Source organism: Gymnogyps californianus, chromosome 2 (assembly GCF_018139145.2).
Source record: "Gymnogyps californianus isolate 813 chromosome 2, ASM1813914v2, whole genome shotgun sequence".
Classification (NCBI taxonomy): domain Eukaryota; kingdom Metazoa; phylum Chordata; class Aves; order Accipitriformes; family Cathartidae; genus Gymnogyps; species Gymnogyps californianus.
The window spans coordinates 117,787,922-117,809,228 of record NC_059472.1 but is presented as its reverse complement, the minus strand read 5'-3'; the positions used below and the strand labels follow the sequence as shown (position 1 = coordinate 117,809,228).

At 36.6% G+C, this 21,307-nt stretch overlaps 1 protein-coding gene across 1 annotated transcript in view; it reads left to right on the top strand.

Annotated features, from left to right (window-relative positions):
* The window catches only part of KIF15 (kinesin family member 15), a 39,500-nt gene that overhangs the window by 4,546 nt on the left and 13,647 nt on the right, over positions 1 to 21,307 (top strand). The window contains exons 5-22 of the mRNA XM_050891184.1: positions 991 to 1,028; positions 1,978 to 2,075; positions 2,463 to 2,642; positions 3,321 to 3,530; positions 3,644 to 3,769; positions 5,194 to 5,316; positions 6,044 to 6,167; positions 7,897 to 7,988; positions 10,632 to 10,841; positions 11,945 to 12,122; positions 12,565 to 12,706; positions 15,177 to 15,318; positions 15,656 to 15,853; positions 16,756 to 16,863; positions 17,648 to 17,753; positions 18,306 to 18,471; positions 19,828 to 19,978; positions 20,978 to 21,063. Of these exons, the coding sequence (XP_050747141.1) occupies positions 991 to 1,028; positions 1,978 to 2,075; positions 2,463 to 2,642; positions 3,321 to 3,530; positions 3,644 to 3,769; positions 5,194 to 5,316; positions 6,044 to 6,167; positions 7,897 to 7,988; positions 10,632 to 10,841; positions 11,945 to 12,122; positions 12,565 to 12,706; positions 15,177 to 15,318; positions 15,656 to 15,853; positions 16,756 to 16,863; positions 17,648 to 17,753; positions 18,306 to 18,471; positions 19,828 to 19,978; positions 20,978 to 21,063 (2,478 nt within the window). The remainder of the gene's footprint in view (positions 1 to 990; positions 1,029 to 1,977; positions 2,076 to 2,462; positions 2,643 to 3,320; positions 3,531 to 3,643; positions 3,770 to 5,193; positions 5,317 to 6,043; positions 6,168 to 7,896; positions 7,989 to 10,631; positions 10,842 to 11,944; positions 12,123 to 12,564; positions 12,707 to 15,176; positions 15,319 to 15,655; positions 15,854 to 16,755; positions 16,864 to 17,647; positions 17,754 to 18,305; positions 18,472 to 19,827; positions 19,979 to 20,977; positions 21,064 to 21,307) is intronic.

The window sequence follows — 21,307 nt, the reverse complement described above, 5'->3', positions numbered from 1 at the left end:
AGGGAATGTTCTTGCAATATTGAAGAGTACTTCTTATTCCTCTTTCGGAGTAATCTATTTGTAGGTGTTATGCTTCTAATACTTAAGGCCAATAATGTGGATTGTAAACTCATTTCATTTTTACTATTGTTTGTCTAAAACCTAGAAGTTTTATTGTACTGTTAAAGAGAAAGCTAGTTGTTTTCAGAATGTCCGTAGTAAAATGGAATGAAAATTGCTTTAACTTGATATTTGGCCAGCTCAACTCTTTAGTAAGTCTTAGCTCCCTGTGGGAAAACTGATGAATGATAATTTTAACTTTCAAAATGTTTTCAAGGTAGAAATATATCCATGACTAGTAGCATGAATATAATTTTATTAACTCTCAATATTTTTTCATTTTGAAAACTGAGTAAGCACTTTGGTCAAAAATGCTAACTTGAAGGACTGATCTAATTAAAACCTTACCGGGTTTTTTAGCCTAGCACAACATTTGCAAAACTGTGAAGTCTACTTTGTTACAATATACAAATGGGGAAAAATGAAGTGAGATTGCCCTGAAGTTTCTCTAGCATGATTAATAACTATGGTTAAAAAAAAAAAGGATATGTTCAACTTAAAAGTATTTTTCTCATTTTGGGTTTATATGCACTACCGAGTGACACAAAACCCAAAAGACGGACCCCAAAATTAGTTTAATGTATATATTTGAAAGCCTTCATTTTAATGCTAAGTTCCACTATTCCACAGAAATAAGGAAGAAAATGGTGGGTGGCGGGGGAGAGAAAAGGCGATTTATCTAACGGAATTTCATGGTCAAATTTGCTGTTCTATTTTTATACCTTTTTAGCTGACTGATTCTTAGCTTGCCTCTGTCTCTTTTTATCTTCAGTTTAGAAGAATTTTTTTTTTTTCATTTTAAGCTGTGAGTTGTCCTTAAAAGATGCAGATTAATGGAAAATTCAGAGCAAGAATAAAGCTTTATCTGACTTTTTTTTTTTTTTTTTTTAGTGGCCAGACTGGGTCAGGAAAAACCTTTACTATGATGGGTAAGTGCACAAGAGAGCTTAATCTTTCAGTGGTTTCTTAATGTTTTTTTGTCTTGAGTTGAAATGTTGTCTTGCTTAAACAGCAGGGATGATTTAGATTTTTGTCTTCCTGCAGATAACTAAGGTTTAAGAAATGGTGTAGTGCTCAGTGCACTTGTTCTTGCTTTATATCAAAAGAGTGAAGTATAGGTACTCTCCTCTATCTTTTTGAAGATGTAGGGTTTTTTCTGTTTTTGACAGGAGAGAAGCTTTTTAGTTAAATCAAACTCTTTTAGTAAATTTTCTCAAAAATGGGTATTCTACTGGTTTCCCTTTTTGGCTGATATCCCTTGCATGTGTATAAAAATATTCTAGTATGCAAGGGTCTTCCATATTAAAATATATTGAGGTTTTCAAAATAACTGCTTCCTACCCAACTAGGAATTTAAGGCTTCTCTGTATATGAAGGGATCCCCTTGCAGTCTTGTTCTTCATACAGTGGTGATTCTAAATGCATTAATATTGTGCTTGACATTAGAAAGTTACTGAAATAACCAAAACCAGTTTGGCTGACATGTTTTTGAGGACTACATAGAAATTAACTAAAAATGGTGACAAATCCACCACATCTTTCTGGTTCTTCAAATCAGGGTTAAGGTAGCTGTATTGGCATACCTGCACATCTGTACATGTTTTCTATGGAAGTCCAAGTAGTTTGTACTATTTTAGACTTAGGTAACCTATGGACAGGTAAAATAAACTTTCACAAGCATCATTTAGACTACATATAAACGTGATTATGGAATATTATCTTAGATCTTGAAAGTTGATTTTATTGCATTTCTTCTGTAGTTTTGCCATAAACTGACTAAAACCTGGTTGCTGAAATCTTCTGTAATGACATCTTGAAAAGGTCAACCATTACTCCTGAGTAGTACTAACTATTTTTTTTAATTAAAAATCTCTTTAGGACCATCTGATTCTGATAATTTCACTCACAGTCTGAGAGGTGTAATTCCACGGAGCTTTGAATACTTATTTTTTCTAATTGAACGTGAAAAAGAAAAGGTACATTTATTTTATACTTACTATTGCAGTGAAAGTAATGTCTCGCATTAAAGATTAGCTAAGTCTGTTTGGTAAGCCGGGTGTGTAGCAGTTAAGTTTCCAGGACTATTGCCATCTTGCATCAAATTTATTAATAAATACTTGCATCTAGTACTCTACCAAATTATAGTACGCTTTCTTCAGACACAAGTGTACTTACATTTTGAGTCTAAAAATGCATCTAGGTTTCTGGATGTTGGTTGTCATCTGGGCATCAGAAATGTATAGTATGTAAAATATATATGCGAACTAGTAGCTTTAGATATGTGTAAAAAGAGACTCACTGCCATACAATGCCAGACTTAACAAAACCAATCTGTTTATAGTGTAAATTACTGTGTTTTTCAGGCTGGCAGTGGAAAGAGTTTTCTTTGCAAATGCTCGTTTATTGAAATCTACAATGAACAGATATTTGACTTGCTAGATTCTGCGTCAGCTGGCCTCTTTCTCAGAGAACACATCAAGAAGGGAGTCTTTGTTGATGGTGCTGTTGAACAGGTGTTGTCATCTGCTGCCGAAGCATACCAGGTATTTTTTGTCACTTTTTAGTGTTTGGACTATTTTGATGCTTATTTGGTAAATATTCCTCTTTGATTAAAGCACATATTTTTTGCACAGTGTCTGTGACACCCTCTTCCCCTATCTCCATCCTCCAAAAAACAGTGTAAAAAGCTGTTTCTAGGCAATGCTTCCTGACTGTCCCGCACATGTAAGAAATCGTATATTTCTGGAGTTTGGAATATACAAATTGCAATTACAGTAATCTTTCCCTAATGCTTGCCCTACACATCTCTGAAATAGCAACAGAAAACTACATCTCCTGCTAATTAGGCACCGTGTGTGTTCCAGAAATTGTCAGGTTTATTTCTCCATGAATGAGACACATACAAATAGTACTTCTGTGACTTTAAATATTGTTTTCCTTGTGTACTGCTAACATACACCAGTATTGGATATGTTATGCTTTCAAACAGCAATGGCACTGTTGGAGGAAAGAAGTGAATATTATAATTAGTGTTTTTATTAAGCTTGACTGTAGCTATATTTTTTCACTTTTAGAATACTTCTATTGCAAAAAAGTCCTTGTCCTTGAGATTTTTGAAAGCTGTTGCACTGAAATATGCTTACTACTCTTTGTCACCTGTATGTAAATACTGGGTACAGTCTGAGATACTTTATATTATTTGATGCCTTTTTCATGCTTAGGTATTAACTATGGGCTGGAGAAACCGTCGTGTAGCATCGACCTCAATGAACAGAGAATCCTCAAGATCACATGCAGTTTTCACTATTACAGTGGAATCCATGGAGAAAAACAATGAGATTGTTAACATTCGGTCTTCCCTGCTCAACCTGGTAGACTTGGCAGGATCTGAGAGACAGAAAGACACCCATACAGAAGGACTGAGGTTAAAGGTTAGTTCTGTGATATCTGTGGCATCTTTCTCCTTTCAGATGTACTGCCCTGTTCCATCCACCAAATCCGTTCACCTTTGTTCTCTTTTTGTTTGTTTTTTTTTTTTTTTTAGGAAGCAGGTAACATAAATCGATCACTAAGTTGCCTGGGCCAAGTAATCACAGCACTTGTTGATGTGGGTAATGGAAAACAGAGACACATTTGTTACCGGGATTCCAAGCTCACTTTTCTGTTACGGGTAATATATATCCTCTGGATTTTATATGCTACTTGGGATGTAGAAAAAATATTTGTTTGGGTTGGTTTTTTTACTCTAAAAAGCTGAACTCAGGTACATTAAAAATTTGTTTCAATATTGGGCAGGTGGAAGGAAGCTTGAAAAATATCTTCTTACCTAAACAGACTTCCAGTCTATTTATTGCTGTTAACTGAAGACAAATTTATTTATGCTCATAATACCCTATTACATATTTGCAGGTTTTAAAGAAAAAGAAGCATATGTTTTCATCCCTGTAATGTGGGAAATACTGTGTATCACAATGTAATATTTAGAGATGTGTTGAAACATTTAACAGGATTTCCAGAATTAGCCTATGTGTGCTAAGTGTTGGTATGATGTTAAGAATTAGATAAATTTACAGTTTTCTACCTGAGAGCTTATGGGCTCTTTTCAAGATGAACAGAAAACAAAGATGGAAGCAGTCAAAGATTTGTTGGATGCCACACTCACCAAAATTCCGTGAACAGTAATGAATAATATCTGTAATATATTTTTGTATTATAATATAATACTTGTACAAATACAGTATTTGTGTTACATCACAGTATCGTTGTGATCACAGCAAAATTTCCCGATCATTCCATCCCTGTTCTATGTATATCTTAATTCTTCAGAGGTTCATGATTCTATGTTCTTCCAATGCAACCCAAAATACATAGAAATTGGAAGAGAACTGCAACTATATTAGCTGTTACTTTAAGTGGTTGGTGTTTTTTGGGTGGCTGTACTGCAAAGAAGTCCACAAACATGACCTTCTCTACTAGAGAGAGAGAATGCCATTGAGGCTTGTGGGCTATTTTGTAGTACTAGACTTTCAGTCTTAGATATAACTGCTGTATTCTCCAGAGATTTGAGAGCTACTTGTTTAACAGCACAGATATATCTGAAGACATGCATGTAAAAGGGAGAGGTTCCTTTTATATCCTTGGTCAAGAATCTTTTGTTTTGTGATTTTGTTTGTTTGGCAATTGCCACCAGAAGATACGTTGGAACAATCAACAGGCTAGATGATGTTCAAAATGGTGCGAATACCAATCTGCTAATTACCAAGATTAAAGTGAAATATCTACTTTTTTCCCCTGAATTTTTTCTTTTGTTTTTTTGTTTTCTCTTCCTGCTGTGCAGATGTAAAAAATATCTCAAATTGTTGATAAGTAATATAGAGTCAGGATTTTGAAAACCCAAATAAAGTCTTTATTTACAGTCACATCCTTTATACCCACATTTGAAATAAAATTTCAGAAACTTACCTAGCATGGAAATTTGTTAAATAAAATCCCTTCTGCAATTTGTTCAAAATGATACACAGTAGCTCTTCGGTGATGGCTTTCTGCTGTCACCAAAAACATGCAAAGAAGGCTAACTTCCGTGTTTTTAAATAGGATTCCCTTGGTGGTAATGCAAAAACATGTATAATCGCAAATGTTCATCCGGGATCCAGGTGTTTTGGTGAAACACTGTCCACTCTTAATTTTGCTCAGCGAGCAAAGTTGATTAAAAACAAGGTAAGAGAGTTACTCAGTGACTTTACTGTTGCAACAATTTCTTGTCATTTAAACTACACATCTGCAAACAGGGTAGCTTCACTGAAATACTCTTGTGCTTTCAGTAATTTAAATAAATATAACTTATTTTAAAATACTAAATTTGCTTTCCTAAATGTTTTTTATGACAAATGATTTTTGAAAAGGATTTGTTTGCTTTTGATTATGAATAGAATACAACGGCTGGGGACTAGGTAATGGCTGATAATAGTGTATATTCATTGCTTGTTCTCAGAGCACTTAATTAGAAAAAGTAAAAAGTAAATAAATCTGTACTAAAAATTAAAATTGTCATAAAAAATTTAGATTCAATGGTATTTCAGTACATCTAGTTTTTATATATGCTAATACCTAAAATGTAATTTCTCATGAGTGGGTTTTGAAAGCATATTGGCATCTGGCTGGAAACTACTGTCTTCAATGTATACTGCTTTGTTGGTCAAAAAGCTCCAGACAAAATTCTGCAGAAAACATTAAATTTTTTAACCAATATTTTTAGCTAAAGTGCAACTTATTGGTTTCTCGGTAAATGGAACATTGCTTTTCCTATGAGTTCTTCCTTTCCTAAGATGGAAACGCTTCTCAGTAGTTTTGCTGCTTTGCAGTCTTTGAGTTTTCTCTTATCCTATAAAATATAAGATTTTTATTTGTACCTCTTCCTAATTTTCTCTTAACATATTTATGAAAGGCTGTGGTAAATGAAGATACACAAGGAGATGTGAGCCAGCTGCAAGCTGAGGTCAAGAAATTGAAAGAGCAGCTTGCTCAACTTACTTCAGTGCCGTCTATGCGCAATATTTCTGTATCACAAGGTAAGAGCTGGGGGTGAGGGGAGAGAGAACTTGCTACTTTTGTAGCCTAGAGTGTTGGAGCCTTATGTAATTCATTAAGTTTCTGAACAATTAATATTTTTGCAGGAACTGACCTACAGAGGTTGCATTTGTCTTATGGATCCCATTGCCTGTATTTGTATCTAATATTTTGCAGAAATTGTTAATGTGATTTTATTTTCTTCCTCTCATAAGTTTGTGTACTGGGCTATGGTTTTATTATATAATACCTAGAATAGTCTTCCAGTTTGTAAGAGGTATGCTGCCTAATCCTTTTAAGAACCAAAAGTTTACATGTGATTGCTTGTACGTTTAGGTCGGAGGGAGGGCACTAAGGTGTTGATAATGCTGCATTCTTTTTAAGCTCAGGACTGGATTTTTTTCCCCTCTTCCCTTTTTGCCCCTTCAGGAAGATCCTAAGGAGGATATTTACCTTTCAATAAAAGATCAATTTCAATGTAAGATGGTAATGGGGTTTTTATGTATTTTTTTTCTTACAACGGTCTAGTGAAAAGCTGCTGGATCTGCAATACGGATCCCAGCGTAGTTTTCTACTATGTATACTTCTCACTGAAATATGCTACCTTATAATGTTTGATTACAAGGTAGTGAACTTGGTCTTGTAACTCTTACTGTGTGTTCCTGAGTCAACTCTTTCCTGACCTTGCCAAGAAATAGAAGATACAGCAATAGAAGTTACTACAGAAGTTGGAAAGACTTGTCTAATATAAAGCATCTGTGGCTGAGTTTTCCTAAGGAAAAAATACTTCTCTGTTAGCGTACTCATTTAACCAGTAAAAACAAGTCAGTGATTATGTGGGACACTGAATCACTGACCATGAATACACGAATATTGACAGAGCGCTCAAAAATGTTTAGACCTGTGATAGAGTTCTGAGGGAAAGCAAGTGATGATGCTTAAACACTGAAGAGAGGTTTTATGCAGAACCAAATATATTAGAGCTGTGTTTAGTCTATGCAGTTAAATTATGTTTGTAATATTTGATCACATAAATATGAAATCTGCTTCCTAGCTACTTTAAAAACATGATGGCATTTTTTAATATATTAAATTACAATAGGGTAGTTATTATGCACCTAGATACTATGGTGATTAGTATGCTATAAATAAGTAGTCTTGCCTGCATGAGGATATTCAGGAAAGCTATTTTGAATTAATTTCTGAAGTGGATTAGTTAAACCCTTTTAATCCCTTGTATGGACACTTTCCTCCCAGATTAAGTTACTAATTGTCCACTTAATTCATGCTTATTTTCCCGAATTTCCTTCTCATAAACCAGTTAGTCCACTTTTAATATGTACAAACTGTAGTAATAATGTCAATAATGGCTTAGTGGTATCAAATTAATTTCAGAGGGGTTTTGCATTTTATAGATATACTCAGCTGAACAGATTGATTCTTTTATTTTAATAAAAGTTCATTGTAAAACCGTTTAATGCTTGAACAACTTTGTTAATTATACAATTCTGTATATTGACTCTGTTCTTTATCAGCACTTGCAGGTGACTAGGAATTACTGTCTAAACTTCTTTGCTCTGGGTATGGCACATGATCTTTGTAGAGGAATTATACTGTTTGAAGAATTTATTTAAATTTTCTTTACACAACTGTCACATTATATATGTAGGGAAACCTGGTTAACTGGTATTCTAATAAACATGGCATTTGTTTCTTTGACTTACCCTACAGGTGTTGTTGAAAAAGGGAAGAACAACATAAATTACATGAACAACTTTCTTGAAGCGATGTTGTTCTGGGAGAAATCAGAAGGTGAAAAGAAGGTAAGAAAGCACTGATATTTCTAAGTGCATTCTGTGTACTCTCTGATGAGAGACCAGTGAGCATATTGAAACTGACTACCTTCATGATTTTTCTTTGTTTTTGAATAAAAATACTCTGTCCAAAGATAATAAGGTTTGGTAACAAGGGGACTTAGTCAAATGGCATTTAAGATAAAATCTGTAGTCCTCAGGAGGACTACAAGGATGTTGTGAGGATATGCAGGGAGAAAACTAGAAGGGCCAAAGCCCAACTAGAACTTAATCTGGCTACTGCTGTAAAAGACAATAAAAAATGTTTCTATAAATACATTAGCAACAAAAGGAGGGCTAAGGAGAATCTCATCCTTTATTGGATGCGGGGGGAAACATAGTGACAAAGGATGAGGAAAAGGCTGGGGTACTTAATGCCTTCTTTGCCTCAGGCTTTAATAGTAAGACCAGTTGTTCTCTGGGTACCCAGCCCCCTGAGCTGGAAGACAGGGATGGGGAGCAGAATGAAGCCCCCATAATCCAAGGGGAAGTGGTTAGCAACCTCCTACACCACTTAGACATACACAAGTCTATGGGGCCGGATGGAATCCACCCAAGGGTACTGAGGGAGCTGGTGGAAGTGCTCCCCAAGCCACTTTCAATCATTTATCAGCAGTCCTGGCTAACCGGGGAGGTCCCAGTTGACTGGAGATTAGCAAATGTGATGCCCATCTACAAGAAGGGCTGGAAGGAGGATCCAGGGGACTACAGGCCCATCAGTCTGACCTTGGTGCCGGGGAAGGTTATGGAGCAGATCATCCTGAGTGCCATCACGCGGCACATACAGGTCAACCAGGTGATCAGGCCCAGTCAGCATGGGTTTATGAAAGGCAGGTCGTGCTTGACTAACCTGATCTCCTTCTATGACAGGCTGACCTGCTTAGTGGATGAGGGAAAGGTTGTGGATGTTGTCTACCTAGACTTTAGTAAAGCCTTTGACACTGTTTCCCACAGCATTCTCCTGAAGAAACTGGCTGCTTGTGGCTTGGATGGGCATACTCTTCGCTGGGTTAAAAACTGGCTGAATGGCCGGGCCCAAAGAGTGGAGGTGAATAGAGTTAAATCCAGTTGGCGGCCAGTCACAAGTGGTGTTCCCCAGGGCTCAATATTGGGGCCAGTTCTGTTTAATATCTTTATCAATGATCTGGACGAGGGGATTGAGTGCACCCTCAGTAAGTTTGCAGACAACGCCAAGTTGGATGGGAGTGTTGATTTGCTTGAGGGTAGGAAGGCAGGAAGAGGGATCTGGACAGTCTGGATCGATGGGCCAAGGCCAACTGTATGAGGTTCAACAAGGCTAAGTGCCGGGTCCTGCACTTGGGTCACAGCAACCCCATGCAGTGCTACAGGCTTGGGGAAGAGTGGCTGGAAAGCTGCCTGCTGGAAAAGGACCTGGGGGTGTTGGTCGACAGCTGGCTGAATATGAGCCAGCAGTGTGCCCAGGTGGCCAAGGCAGCCAATAGCATCCTGGCTTGTATCAGAAATAGTGTGGCCAGCAGGACTAGGGAAGTGATTGTCCCCCTGTACTCGGCACTGGTGAGGCTGCACCTCGAATACTGTGTTCAGTTTTGGGCCCCTCACTACAAGACAGACATTGAGGTGCTGGAGCGTGTCCAAGGAAGAGCAATGAAGCTGGTGAAGGGTCTAGAGAACAAGTCTTATGAGGAGTGGCTGAGGGAGCTGGGGTTGTTTAGTCTGGAGAAAAGGAGGCTCAGGGGAGACCTTACTGCTCTCTACAACTACCTGAAAGGATGTTGTAGTGAGGTGGGTGTTGATCTCTTCTCCCAAGTAACAAGTGATAGGACAAGAGGAAATGGCCTCAACTTGTGCCAGGGGAGGTTTAGATTGGATATTAGGAAAAATTTCTTCACTGAAAGGGTTGTAAAGCATTGGAACAGGCTGCCCAGGGAAGTGGTGGAGTCACCATCCCTGGAGGTATTTAAAAGATGTGTAGATGTGGCACATAGGGAAGTGGTTTAGTGGTGGACTTGGCAGTGTTAGGTTAATGGTTGGACTTGATGGTCCAACCTAAATGATTCTATTCTATCTTTCAAATTCAGACAAGCCATAGGATAGCTTTCATAGTATGTTTAGTTTTAGGGGGTGGGTTGTTTATTGGAATTTTCTAATTAAAAAATGGAACAGAACAACAAACTTCTGTTTTACTTAATTTCGAGCGCATCTTTGAGTGTTTGGATCAACAGTGTGTTTTTTGTCATTCAAGTCATCCCCATTTTATTGTGCTTTGGTTGGTGTCATGGCGCAGTACTGAATCAGCCAAAATGGATTGATTTTTTTCTTTTTTTTTTTTAAGAAAATGAACTGAAACAGGCACTCAGGGATGCATCTGATGTGCTTAACTAAATACTTAGTCCACCAGATCATACTGGAGTTTCTAAGTTTTTGCAATATAGTGTGTAATTTGGGTTCTTGATATGAGCTGTTGCTCTCTACAAATCTACTCCAAATGATAGTCTGTGTATTCACAAAATTACTGTTAACTGAGTTTTGCATGATTTGTCTGTCTGTGCATATGTGTGTGATATGTGCACCTTAAAAATTTATCTAGTGTAACCATCACTTTTCCACCAATCTGTATATGTACTTTCTAAGAATTTATTAGAAAAAATTGCTCAACTAGAAGATCTGTGTGCCAAGAAGGAGAAATTTATTCAGTCCAATAAAATGATAGTTAAATTCCGTGAAGACCATATTGTTCGCTTGGAGAGATTACATAAAGAGGCTGGTGGAAGTTTATTGCCAAAAGAGCAAGAAGATCTCCTCAGTGAATTGAGGGAGGAATTGCAGACACTCAGAGAACAGGTAAGTCTTTGGGTTTTCCTTTCTAGAACAATTTTCTTTTGTGAGGATAGCTCATGTGATGGAGTTCTGTGATGGGTGGATACAGGCTTTTTAGGAAAGATAGGCAGGAAAGAAGAGAATGGGTGGTGGGTTCCTTTATAGAAGCATCTCAAATGCATGGAGTTTCCCTACGCAAGGGACAATGGGTGGGTTTAGAGCTTGTGAGTTTGCTTAAGAGGAGAGGCTAGTAAGGGTGATGTCATGGTGGGAGCTTGCTACAGGCCACCTGATCTGGGTTAGGTAGAGGACTAAGTCTCCTTTAAGCAACTCAAGGAAGCCTCCAAATCACAAATCCTCATTCTTATGGGAGACTTTAACCTCCATGACATCCTGTTGAAAGGGAAAGACAGCAGGATGCAAGTCATACAGCAGGTTTCTGAAGGATAATAACAGAGATGCTAGATGGGCCAATCAGGGGTGATGCAGTCCTGGAGCTGTTTGAGGAGGGGAAGTAGCAAAGTACATACCTAAGGCTTCAGGAGAGGAGGCTTCGGGTTATTCAGGTATCTGGTAGGTGTGCTATCATTTGTGAGGCAGTTTTGAGAACAAAGAAGCTCAAGAGAGAAGGCAGATTCTTTAAAAACAATTTCCTCCAAGCACAAGTAGGAAAAAGGAGTAGATGTATTGGAAGACCAGCTTCAATCTGTAGCTCATAACTGAGCTCCAAAGTGAAGGGAGGGAGGGAAGTACAGAAGTCAGGACAGTCATTAAAGGACTATAGAAACATAACTATGGCATGCAGGGACAGTGTTAAGAAAGCCAAAGCTCAAAGTTGAAACTGAAAAGGGATGTCAAGAGCAGCAAGAAAAGCTTCTACTGCTTTATTAGCAGTAAAAGAGTAAACACATAAAATGTAAAGCCACTGTCTTTTTTGAGAGCAGATTCCAAGGGAGTAAGAAAACTAACAAAAAAAAAAATTGGGCAGCTTTAACCACTGTAGGGAATACCTTTTTTTCCTCTTCCGTTATGATTTAATGCTTATTAAAGGTAGTAGAGCAACAGCTAGATATGTATAGCATGGTCTGGAAAATAAAAACTGTTGAATAAAATACTGCTTATCACAGATGGAACAACACCCACGAATTGCAAAGTATGCCATGGAGAACCATAACCTCAGAGAGGAGAATAAAAAACTTCGTTCTTTACAGTCAGTTAAAAAGGCTCAAGAAATTGATGCTCAGACCATCGCAGAACTAGAAAAAGCTTTTTTGGAAGCTTCAGCCACAGAGAAAAATACTGGAGGTAAAAGTATGTTAATGTTTTTCAGCTAAATAAGGTTACTATATTTCTGTTGTGTGCAGTGTAGTGTTGAAAATGTTGTCTGTCTTGATGTATTTTTGCCTTCTTCAAAGTGGTACCTGAAGACTGATAAAACAGGTTTCCTTCATGTTATTCACATTGGCCTTCAAGCAAATACAGCAACAGGGAATTTAGATTCTTGTGCATCTTGTGAAGACCATCCATAATCTCATTTTGTTGTCCTTAGTTGTCACGAAGACTGCCGTAATACTAATTATTCTACTGGTTTTCATTTGGACTGTTGCTACTGGTTTTCATTTGGACCATTTTCTTCAATCTCAATTGCTGCTATGCTGTTCAAAAGCCTACAAATGCTTTCATTTTAGTAAAACTTAAGATATTTGAGCTACTCTGTGATTTCAGAGGTTATATGTCTGTTCTTTAGGTCATCATTTATATTCCACCACGATATCAGTGGAAGGCAACTCACTGGCATCTGTTGAAAGGCTGAAAGCACGCCTGCTACAGACTCAAAGTGAACTGGCAAGTTCAAAACAAGAATATGAAGAATTTAAAGAGCTAACCAAGTGAGACAAAACAGTATAGAAATGTCTTTAATTAAATGTCTTTAAATAATTACTTATATTGATTTTTAAAAGTTAGTCTCAGATCCTGAATATACAGTCTAAGTATGTTCTTTGCATGTAAGAGGGCCAGGTTAAGAAAAATAGCATGCACACAGAATATGCTCCTGTTGAACTCAGTTACTCCCAGACTAGGGAACAACCATGATGCAATCTGAAGGCATGTCTGCACTGTTGCAGATTTCTTTCTCTTTCCAAAAGCTCTTATTTATGCCAAGATGCAAGACAATGCTTCACAACATGCAGGAGATGCACATACCCTGGCATTCTGATAGTCACCTGCTTAATGGGACAGGGAGAGTTTGGCTTAGTTTCCATGTTGAGCAAGTATTTTTCAGTAATTGAAATATTACAGATGGAAGCAGTGACAGGAACTAAGAGTTGATGGGGTTTGGGGGGGATATTTGGGGGTTTGTTTTTGTTTTAGTGCAACAGTAGTTTTTAATATAACCTCCTTAAGATTGCAAGTTTGAGTCACCATAAATGTAGAATCCAAGCACCCCAGAAAATTTTGGCTAACCTGTTGGTTAATTTTTGTCTCCACTTCAATGATTTTTAAGAAGGCAATAATACCACTATTGATACTTGTTATTGGAACAGAGATTTAATTCCAGTTATAGCGAAGACATGATGTCAATAGTTCATTCATGTCCATTTGCTTTGGCATCTAAACACAAGACAAGGGTCTACTTTGTCCTTACTAATGTAGTAAAGAATTTACTGTCATTGTTCTCCTTGAAGGCAGCACAAGATAATGCGAAAGGCCTGAGTAATACCTTCAGTGTATATATATTCATATGCAAGTGAATAATATATGGCTTAACTTGATCAAACCCATTTCTGAAAAATTCGGGTCCTGTTACTGAAGGTACAAGAAAAATAATTGCATTTCCAGCAAACGTAATGTAAACCTGGAAGGCAAAAGGGACCTGATTTTTTTTTATTATTATATTTATTTTTAGCTTGTACCTAACATTGTTGCTTTTTATTGATTTCACTGAATCTAGAGTGTAAGTCTAGAAGCATTGGGCACAAGATAGTTCCATTTTTACCCCCACCCTTTTTTTTTTTTTTTTTTTTTTTTTTTTTTTTTTTTTTTTTTTTTTTTTTTGCAAAGTAGCTTTGTGATGTCCTTTTTGCTCATTCAGGCAATTGTACAAATCTGTATTTTTATTCTTAGATTTCTGTGTAGCAAATCGTATGAACTTTATAAATCATAATGTTACGGTCTCCTGAGTTTATCAGTTCAGCTATCCACCTATTGTCCTGTATCATTAGTTACAATGGTTTATTTTTATCTTCATATATTAATTACTTTATTTTCCTGCCCATTCAATGTATTCCTATTTTATGTATTCCATGTTTTGTGCATGTCTTGCTTTCTTGATAGTTATGCATTTTTATTGTCAATGACTGACACTTTCTTAGCGGAGTGCAGTCAAACAGAAGTGTGCTTTTAAGTGTCTGGATTCACCTCTGGATTTCACTAAATTTTAAACTCATTTCCAGTTTCAGAGTAACTGGATGCTTAATTTTACATGCAAGTGTAACTATATGCTGTAACTGAATAAGTAGAGTAAAATTTAGCAATTTCACAAAATCAAGGTATGCTAATTTTTCTGTTGTCCAATAGCAGTCAAAACTAAAGTTTTGCTCTGTTCCATAAGTTTTGTTGCAGATGCTAAAACCATGAGGGAAAGTGATAGCATTAAACTGCCAAAAGATGAAATAGTATATTTCCTTTTGTCTGTAGACTTTGACCCTACAATTATTTCAGTAAGGCCAACTATCACAGTAACAGCGTGTAGCTCTGCAAAATCCCTAATGAAAATTATTCCTAAATTTCTGCTCAACTGTTGGATTTCAGTTAAAGTACTTCTAGAGGGCAAAATAATCTTAACAGAGCAGCACATCAAAAAAAAAAAAAAACCTCTTTAAAGGATTTTATTTAATCCTGGCAAGCACTGGTTCAGAATTCTCATGTAACTGGATAACATTTTTAAAGCTTAAAACCATAGTGGTATGGGTGATATTACTTTCCCATAAAAGGAACTGCAGAGCTCTCAGTTTATTTCTTGCCGTGTAATGGATTTTTTCTGACACTTTTAGTTATCCATCTGCTTGCTTCATTATGCAAGCACAAATAAGCTTCTTAGCTTTTTAGCAATTTCGGCGCCCCCCCCCCCCCCCCCCCCCCCCCCCCCCCCCCCCCCCCCCCCCCCCCCCCCCCCCCCCCCCCCCCCCCCCCCTTTTAATACAGTAGTGGTGGCTTTCTTCTCAAAATAATGTATTTCAATGTCTGGGCAAGAGTTCAGCTTCAGTTTGCTCATTGGCAATACTGCAGCTTATTCTTACTGATGGGAGAGCATACTGATGGAGTGGTTTTGACAGTAGTAAAATACTTCCTAAACAGGAAAAAGCATATGGAACTGGAATCAGAGCTTCAATCCCTTCGGAAAGCAAACCAACATCTTGAAAACATTCTGGAGGCAACCAAAGCACACAAGCGCCGAGAAGTCTCTCAGTTACATAAGCTACATAGAGAAACTCTTAAGGTATGAGAATAAGTTTATTTAAAACCTCACATACTTACTCCTGAGTTGTGTGAGAACATAGACTTTCATTTGTATGATCCTTTAACCTAAGTAGTGTTCTGGCATGTAATCCATATGTGATAAACCAGATACGCTGCTTTTTTGTTCTGAAATACTTACTGAATGACTGCTACTGTAATCAGATGACAAATCTGAAAAAGTGTAGTGGTTTAGAACTAACCACTTTGAGCATTTTATTTCATTATTCTGCTTATAGAACTATGAAATACAATACCAGACAAAGTCTTAATTCCATTTTACAGTTAAAATAAAAACTGCTTTGTAATCTTTATAACAGAACATAACCACTCCAACAAAAGCTTACCAGCTAAGATCTCGCCTGGTGCCACGAATAAGCCCAGAAATCTTAGATTATCATTCTGAAGATTTTCAGTGTTCTGAAGAGATGATGGATGACATTTTGAAAGAGCCAGTTCCCCCAGAGATGAATGAACAAGCATATGAGGCCATTGCTGAGGAGCTCAAAGTGGCACAGGTGAATGTTCTGAATAAAAACTGAAGTGTATGTGTAACCTTATAATAAAGCGGGTTTTGGTGTGAAATACTTCCCCCTCCTCAAATATATTTTAATTTGCATGGGAAACTGAAGCACTTGGTGAATGCTTAAGGCTTCACTAAACAGTTCTCTAATTATACATTGTACTTAAGAGGATTTACAATGAAAATATTGAAAGGGATTTGAGAGTTGAATATTTTAAGTAGTTTAAGATATACAGGGTGTTTAAACTTTTGCTATTTTAACCTGATAACTTGTCTCTGAGGCAACTTCTTTATAAGTCTCTGGTGACAGCTACATTTGGAACAATACCCAAGCTTAATATATAATACTGCATTATTTGAAGAAACCTGTCAAATAATGCTTGTCCACCATTATACCTTAATTGTCTTGTATCTTTCCTAAAGGGCAGGGCAGGTCTTTTGTCACATAGAAAAGTGCTACAAAGTTACCTGAACTACTCTCTAGAAGCTGGAACTAACTTCAGTGCATGTAAAACCCTGGCACAACAGCCAAAATCCCTCTTTGATGCTTACCATAGTGCAGAGATCCTCTAAGGAATTTAGCTAGTGTATATTTTGAATAACTTCTTTTTAAAGCCTTATTTTCTTCAAGATAAACATGTGTCTGAAAACTGTTTATTGGATTCAGTCCTTGTATTCCCTGACAGATTTTCTTGTGTTTTGGCAGTTTAGTTAGCAATAGGAGAAATCAGCTACTTATGATACCAGTTTATTTTTGAATGTTCTGTTTTCTGTTAGTTCAGGTCATAAAAAAAGAAAGTAGTTGACATTTTTATTTCATACGCACAGACTGCCATATGGCATGTGAGAATAACTGGAAGATGGGTGCTCTAATTTTCAGTGTCTGTTGTGTCACAGGAGCAACTGAGCACGATGCAGACAAAGCTGGATGAAGAGGAAAGCAAGAATATAAAACTCCAGCAGCATATTAATAAACTGGAGCATCATTCTGCACAAATACAGGAGGTGAGAGAACAATGTAATACAGGGCTATATGTGAGTGTGTACATATGACAAGGTGATATCTACCATGCTCATATAACTGTGTCGTCTAGTGAGGTCTGCAGTGTTGCTTGCATTTTGACTTTTGAAAAATTTACATAGCGTCATAGCTCAGAGCTGTGCAGGAACACAAGGGCTTCATTTAACATAACACTGAAGGTTTGGGGTTTTTTGTTTTTGTTGTTTTAAATGTTGTGATTCTAAGCCTGCTTGATCTTAAATATAAGTAAACAGACACTCAAGATGTCTGTGCTTGGATTTGGCCGACTTCATGATTTCTGGAAGACAGCAATAGTCACTAGGAAATTCTCAACTTTGGAATGCTGAAAATACTACTTGCCTCAGCTGGAACTGAACTGAAATGTCCTTACTCTATAAAATATTTACAAATCTTCCTTAATCACTAGGTTTGATTTAACATAGAAAAGGAAATAAGGCCTGTATTCTTCCCAGATCAGTCTCATTTCTGATAGCTCTCTGCTGAAGTCGATCTCAGCTCCTAAGCTGTGGGTTGCTTTTAAATTAACTTTTTAGATAAGGTAATGTCTTCAGTTACACTGAAATTTTTTTTTTCTTGGACTTCTACGGATTTCAGATTCACCAAACATTAAATTTAAAGAAAAATGCATCTTGTATTTATAATCAGCTGATGAAATGCTCTAATACATTATTACATTATTGTTACAGCTCTGTGACTTAGCCACTCCTACATTTCCTTCTGTTTAAAAATTTTACTTCTTTTCTCAAGCTTCTTGCATCCGAAAGGAATGACTGGAGTAAAAAGCGCCAGGAGCTCCTTGAACAGATAAAATCGCTTGAAAAGCAATTTCAAGACAGTCAAAGCAAGACTGCTAGTAAGTCTATGTAACACTGAAATTCCATATGAAGTTTTAAGGTATCTTAATGTTTTGAATCAACAATAGCGCACACTGAGTAACTATTTGGATTGTTAGTCATACTGGTTTGATTTTTTTTTTTTTATCTTTTTTTAAAGAAAAAAATCTCTAATACTTGCAGAATAGTTTTTCTCTGCCCAGTCTTGCACAGTATGCAATATTCAAAATTGTTCTCCCTTCACTCTGAATGTGAAGGGAGTACAGGATATAGTATTTTAAAAAGAAAACATTAACTAAAAATAAAGGGAACATCCTCTGTTGGTCTACGGAAATGCAGTGATATTGTCTGGAATGTTTTTGATTCTGCCTGTACTCTTTAGTTCTTAAAGTCAATGTTTCATTGACCTTTTCCATTCACAAATCCTTTTTGTGTGTGACCTTCAAGGTTAATTCCACTGAAAAAGTGTAAAGTTTTGTGAGACTTTCCCAGGACGTTCTGTAGTGTTACATGTCCTGTATCTAGCACAGTTTTCCAAATAACATGTTAAATATTTGTTTGGTTTTTGACAGTATTAAAAAGTGAAGTGTATGACTTGCGCATTGTCCTGCAGTCTGCAGACAAGGAGCTGTCTGCTGTAAAATTGGAATATAGTGCCTTTAGGGAAAAGCAAGAGAAAGAAATGAGTCAGCTCTCTGGTAGACATATGGATGTACAGTTCCAGCTGGACAGCGTCAGGTATGTTGGCAGTTTGGTAAAATGCCTTAACATCCCTTCTGGATACATCCAGTGATTTAGTTCTTTTCTGCATGTGAACTTGCACTTTACAGCTCTTATTTAAAGTTGTTATTTTGCGTTTAAGTCCTTTGCTTTTTTTTTTTCTCAATTCTTTCCATGCCTATTTCAGAGCCATGAGGGGGAACATGGTGAAATTAGCAGAAAGAAAATAAAATGAGGCTTCCTTAATTTTGGTTTGATATAGCATTTTCCCATTAAGTAGGATATACCTATAAACTTACTGACCTCCAAAGTTAAGTGGCTGAAGAGGTATAGTTTGTTTGGGGTTTTTTTTCCAATTTAGTCTTAAAAATTAACTGTTACTTTTCAGTCTGGTCACATGAAGCAGGTGACATAATGATGCTGCTCTGAAAATACAAGCAGAAAGAAACCATAAAAATAAACTGAAGTTTGGCTATTGAAGCCTGAAAAGCTCACTACATTATATGCAATAATTGCCATTATTATTGGGAGATGAAAATCAGTGAGGTTTTTAATCATTAGTGCGACTTAGTTATGTTGGGTTTTGTTGTTGGGTTTTGGTTTTGTGGGGTTTTTTCCTGGAAAGCTTAACTACGTTATTGCATTATAGTGGGTCATGTCTTAGCTGAAGTCATTTTTTGAGTGATGCATTGTGAGACAGGAAACCTGGAACTGAAATTAAATGTTGTGGTTTCATTGATGCGTTCTGTGTTAGCAGAAGAACTGACTGTTTGGAGGGTATTCTTTCTATAGGCTCTCCATTAATAACATGATTCCTAACACTTGTCTAGCAGCTCTTTTACCCCTCTTTGCTTTTCACTTTTGTGAAAGATCAAATGAAATAAGTTTTCAGGGCAACAATTTAGAGGGAAATAACTCAGACTTGGCCAGAATATATAAAGATTTTATATGGGATAAATAACCTAGATATCAACTAAGCAGATGCAGGTACTGAGGATCATTCTAGCAGAGTCTTTTGTCCAACAACTGGCTAAAAAAATATTAAAAAAAAAAAAAATGGGTGAATGCCATTATCAAGACACAGTGACTGAAATTTCTGTAGATTTTTGTAAGAAGTAAATTATTTCTAGGGATCAGAAAGAGTACTCTGCCTTCTCTGCCAATGCTACTTAAATTTCCTGTGCCCTTCATAAATCTGGGGTTTGAGTTTAAAAAAAAAAGTTACCATTTATGTCAGTCACTTTTTCTAAAGTAATTGTACTCTGTATATTGTCTGAAGATTATAAAATACAATTGATTGGAGTATTTTTATAATGAAAAAAACCCTTATCTTAATATTGTGGGTGGGTTTGTTTTGTTTTGTTTTTCATAAAGGCTAGAACACGAAAAGATTCTTGAAGAAAAAGCAAGCCTGCAGGATGACTATGACAATTTGCAGGAAGTAGCCAAGTTTGAGATAGATCAACTGAAGCAACAACTTGAAGACAGAAAACAAGAAGCAGAAGCAATGAAAACTGAGCTTTGTGTAAGACAGTCAAGGCTTTTAAAGGACTTTATACAGTTACTCATGTAGCCAGATTGTTTGATTCGTATTACTGTATCATCAATAATAGTTTCCACAGTAATAATAGGTTTCCTGGTGATTTCATTTGGAAGACGTACCCAGAATCTTTTTTAAAACTTAGTGCAAGATTTTTGCAACCGCAGCTACAAGAAATACCCAATAGTATGATGAAGTAGTATGGTTTTTGGCTGAAGAAATTGCTCTGGAAATGTTGAGGGAGATGGGTTAATTAGTAGAGGAGTAAGAAACTGCTTTGGAAAAGAATCTTGACATCGAAATGCTGGTGACCTTTCATCTCAGTGCTAGCTAAGGCTAGCTTACTTATTGTATCTTTACAAAGCAGTTTCTTAAAAATTTTCATAGTGGATGTGATCTTGTTAAAATGATCTATGGCTTTTTGTGGTGGATCACTGTCCTGCAATTTAGTTGATGCTGTCCTTGACAGCCTGTCAGACTGCAGTGACTGCAAAACAGCAGTAAGGTTGCTCAAGGGCTTTTGCAAATGATTTTGCCTGCTTTTCTGCAGCGTACACTGTGCCTGCTCAGCAAGTTTGCTGTAAGTTTTCCTTTTTAGTGTTTAAAGGAATATGACAGATTGAAAATTATTATTTTAAATTCCATATAGTCTAATATCTTGAACTGCTGGTTAGAATTTGAAAAATCCCCCCAAATTAATCTACAGTTGAAAATTCTAATTTCTCCCTTTAAAGCCTTGGATATTGAGGAACATTATAGCCATATGAAATTATTATCAATGGCAGGTGAAAAGAGCTGATTGCTTAATACGAATAAGAGTTTACTTTTGAACTTGTCCAGGACAAAGCTAAAGATCTTTCTGTTTCCATTTAAGGTTTTGTGGGTTGGTTTTTTTTTTCAGTCATCTTAGGAGTTTGTTTAGATTTTTTTTTTTTTTTTAATTATTCTAAAGACCTTATATTGTAACTTGTTTTGACATTCTAGAACCTTTTGAAACTCCTGAAAACAGAAAAAGAACATAATGAAAAACTAACATTACAATTACAGGAAGACAAAGAAAACAATTCAAAGTAAGTTTTAATTAGTGGTGGGGTTTACTTTCATCTGACTTCATTGGTTTTGTCCTATGCTAGGTTTTGTATTCAGATGGGGATCCTGTTCGTAGAGGTGTTTTTCCCCAGCTGGATGGAGATAATTACATAATGAGCTTTTTTATTTTATCCAACTTAGAACAACACTTCATTTTAATGTATTCAATTAACATGACAAATGTAATCTCATTACAAGTATAGTTCTTCATGTCAAAGATGAAGT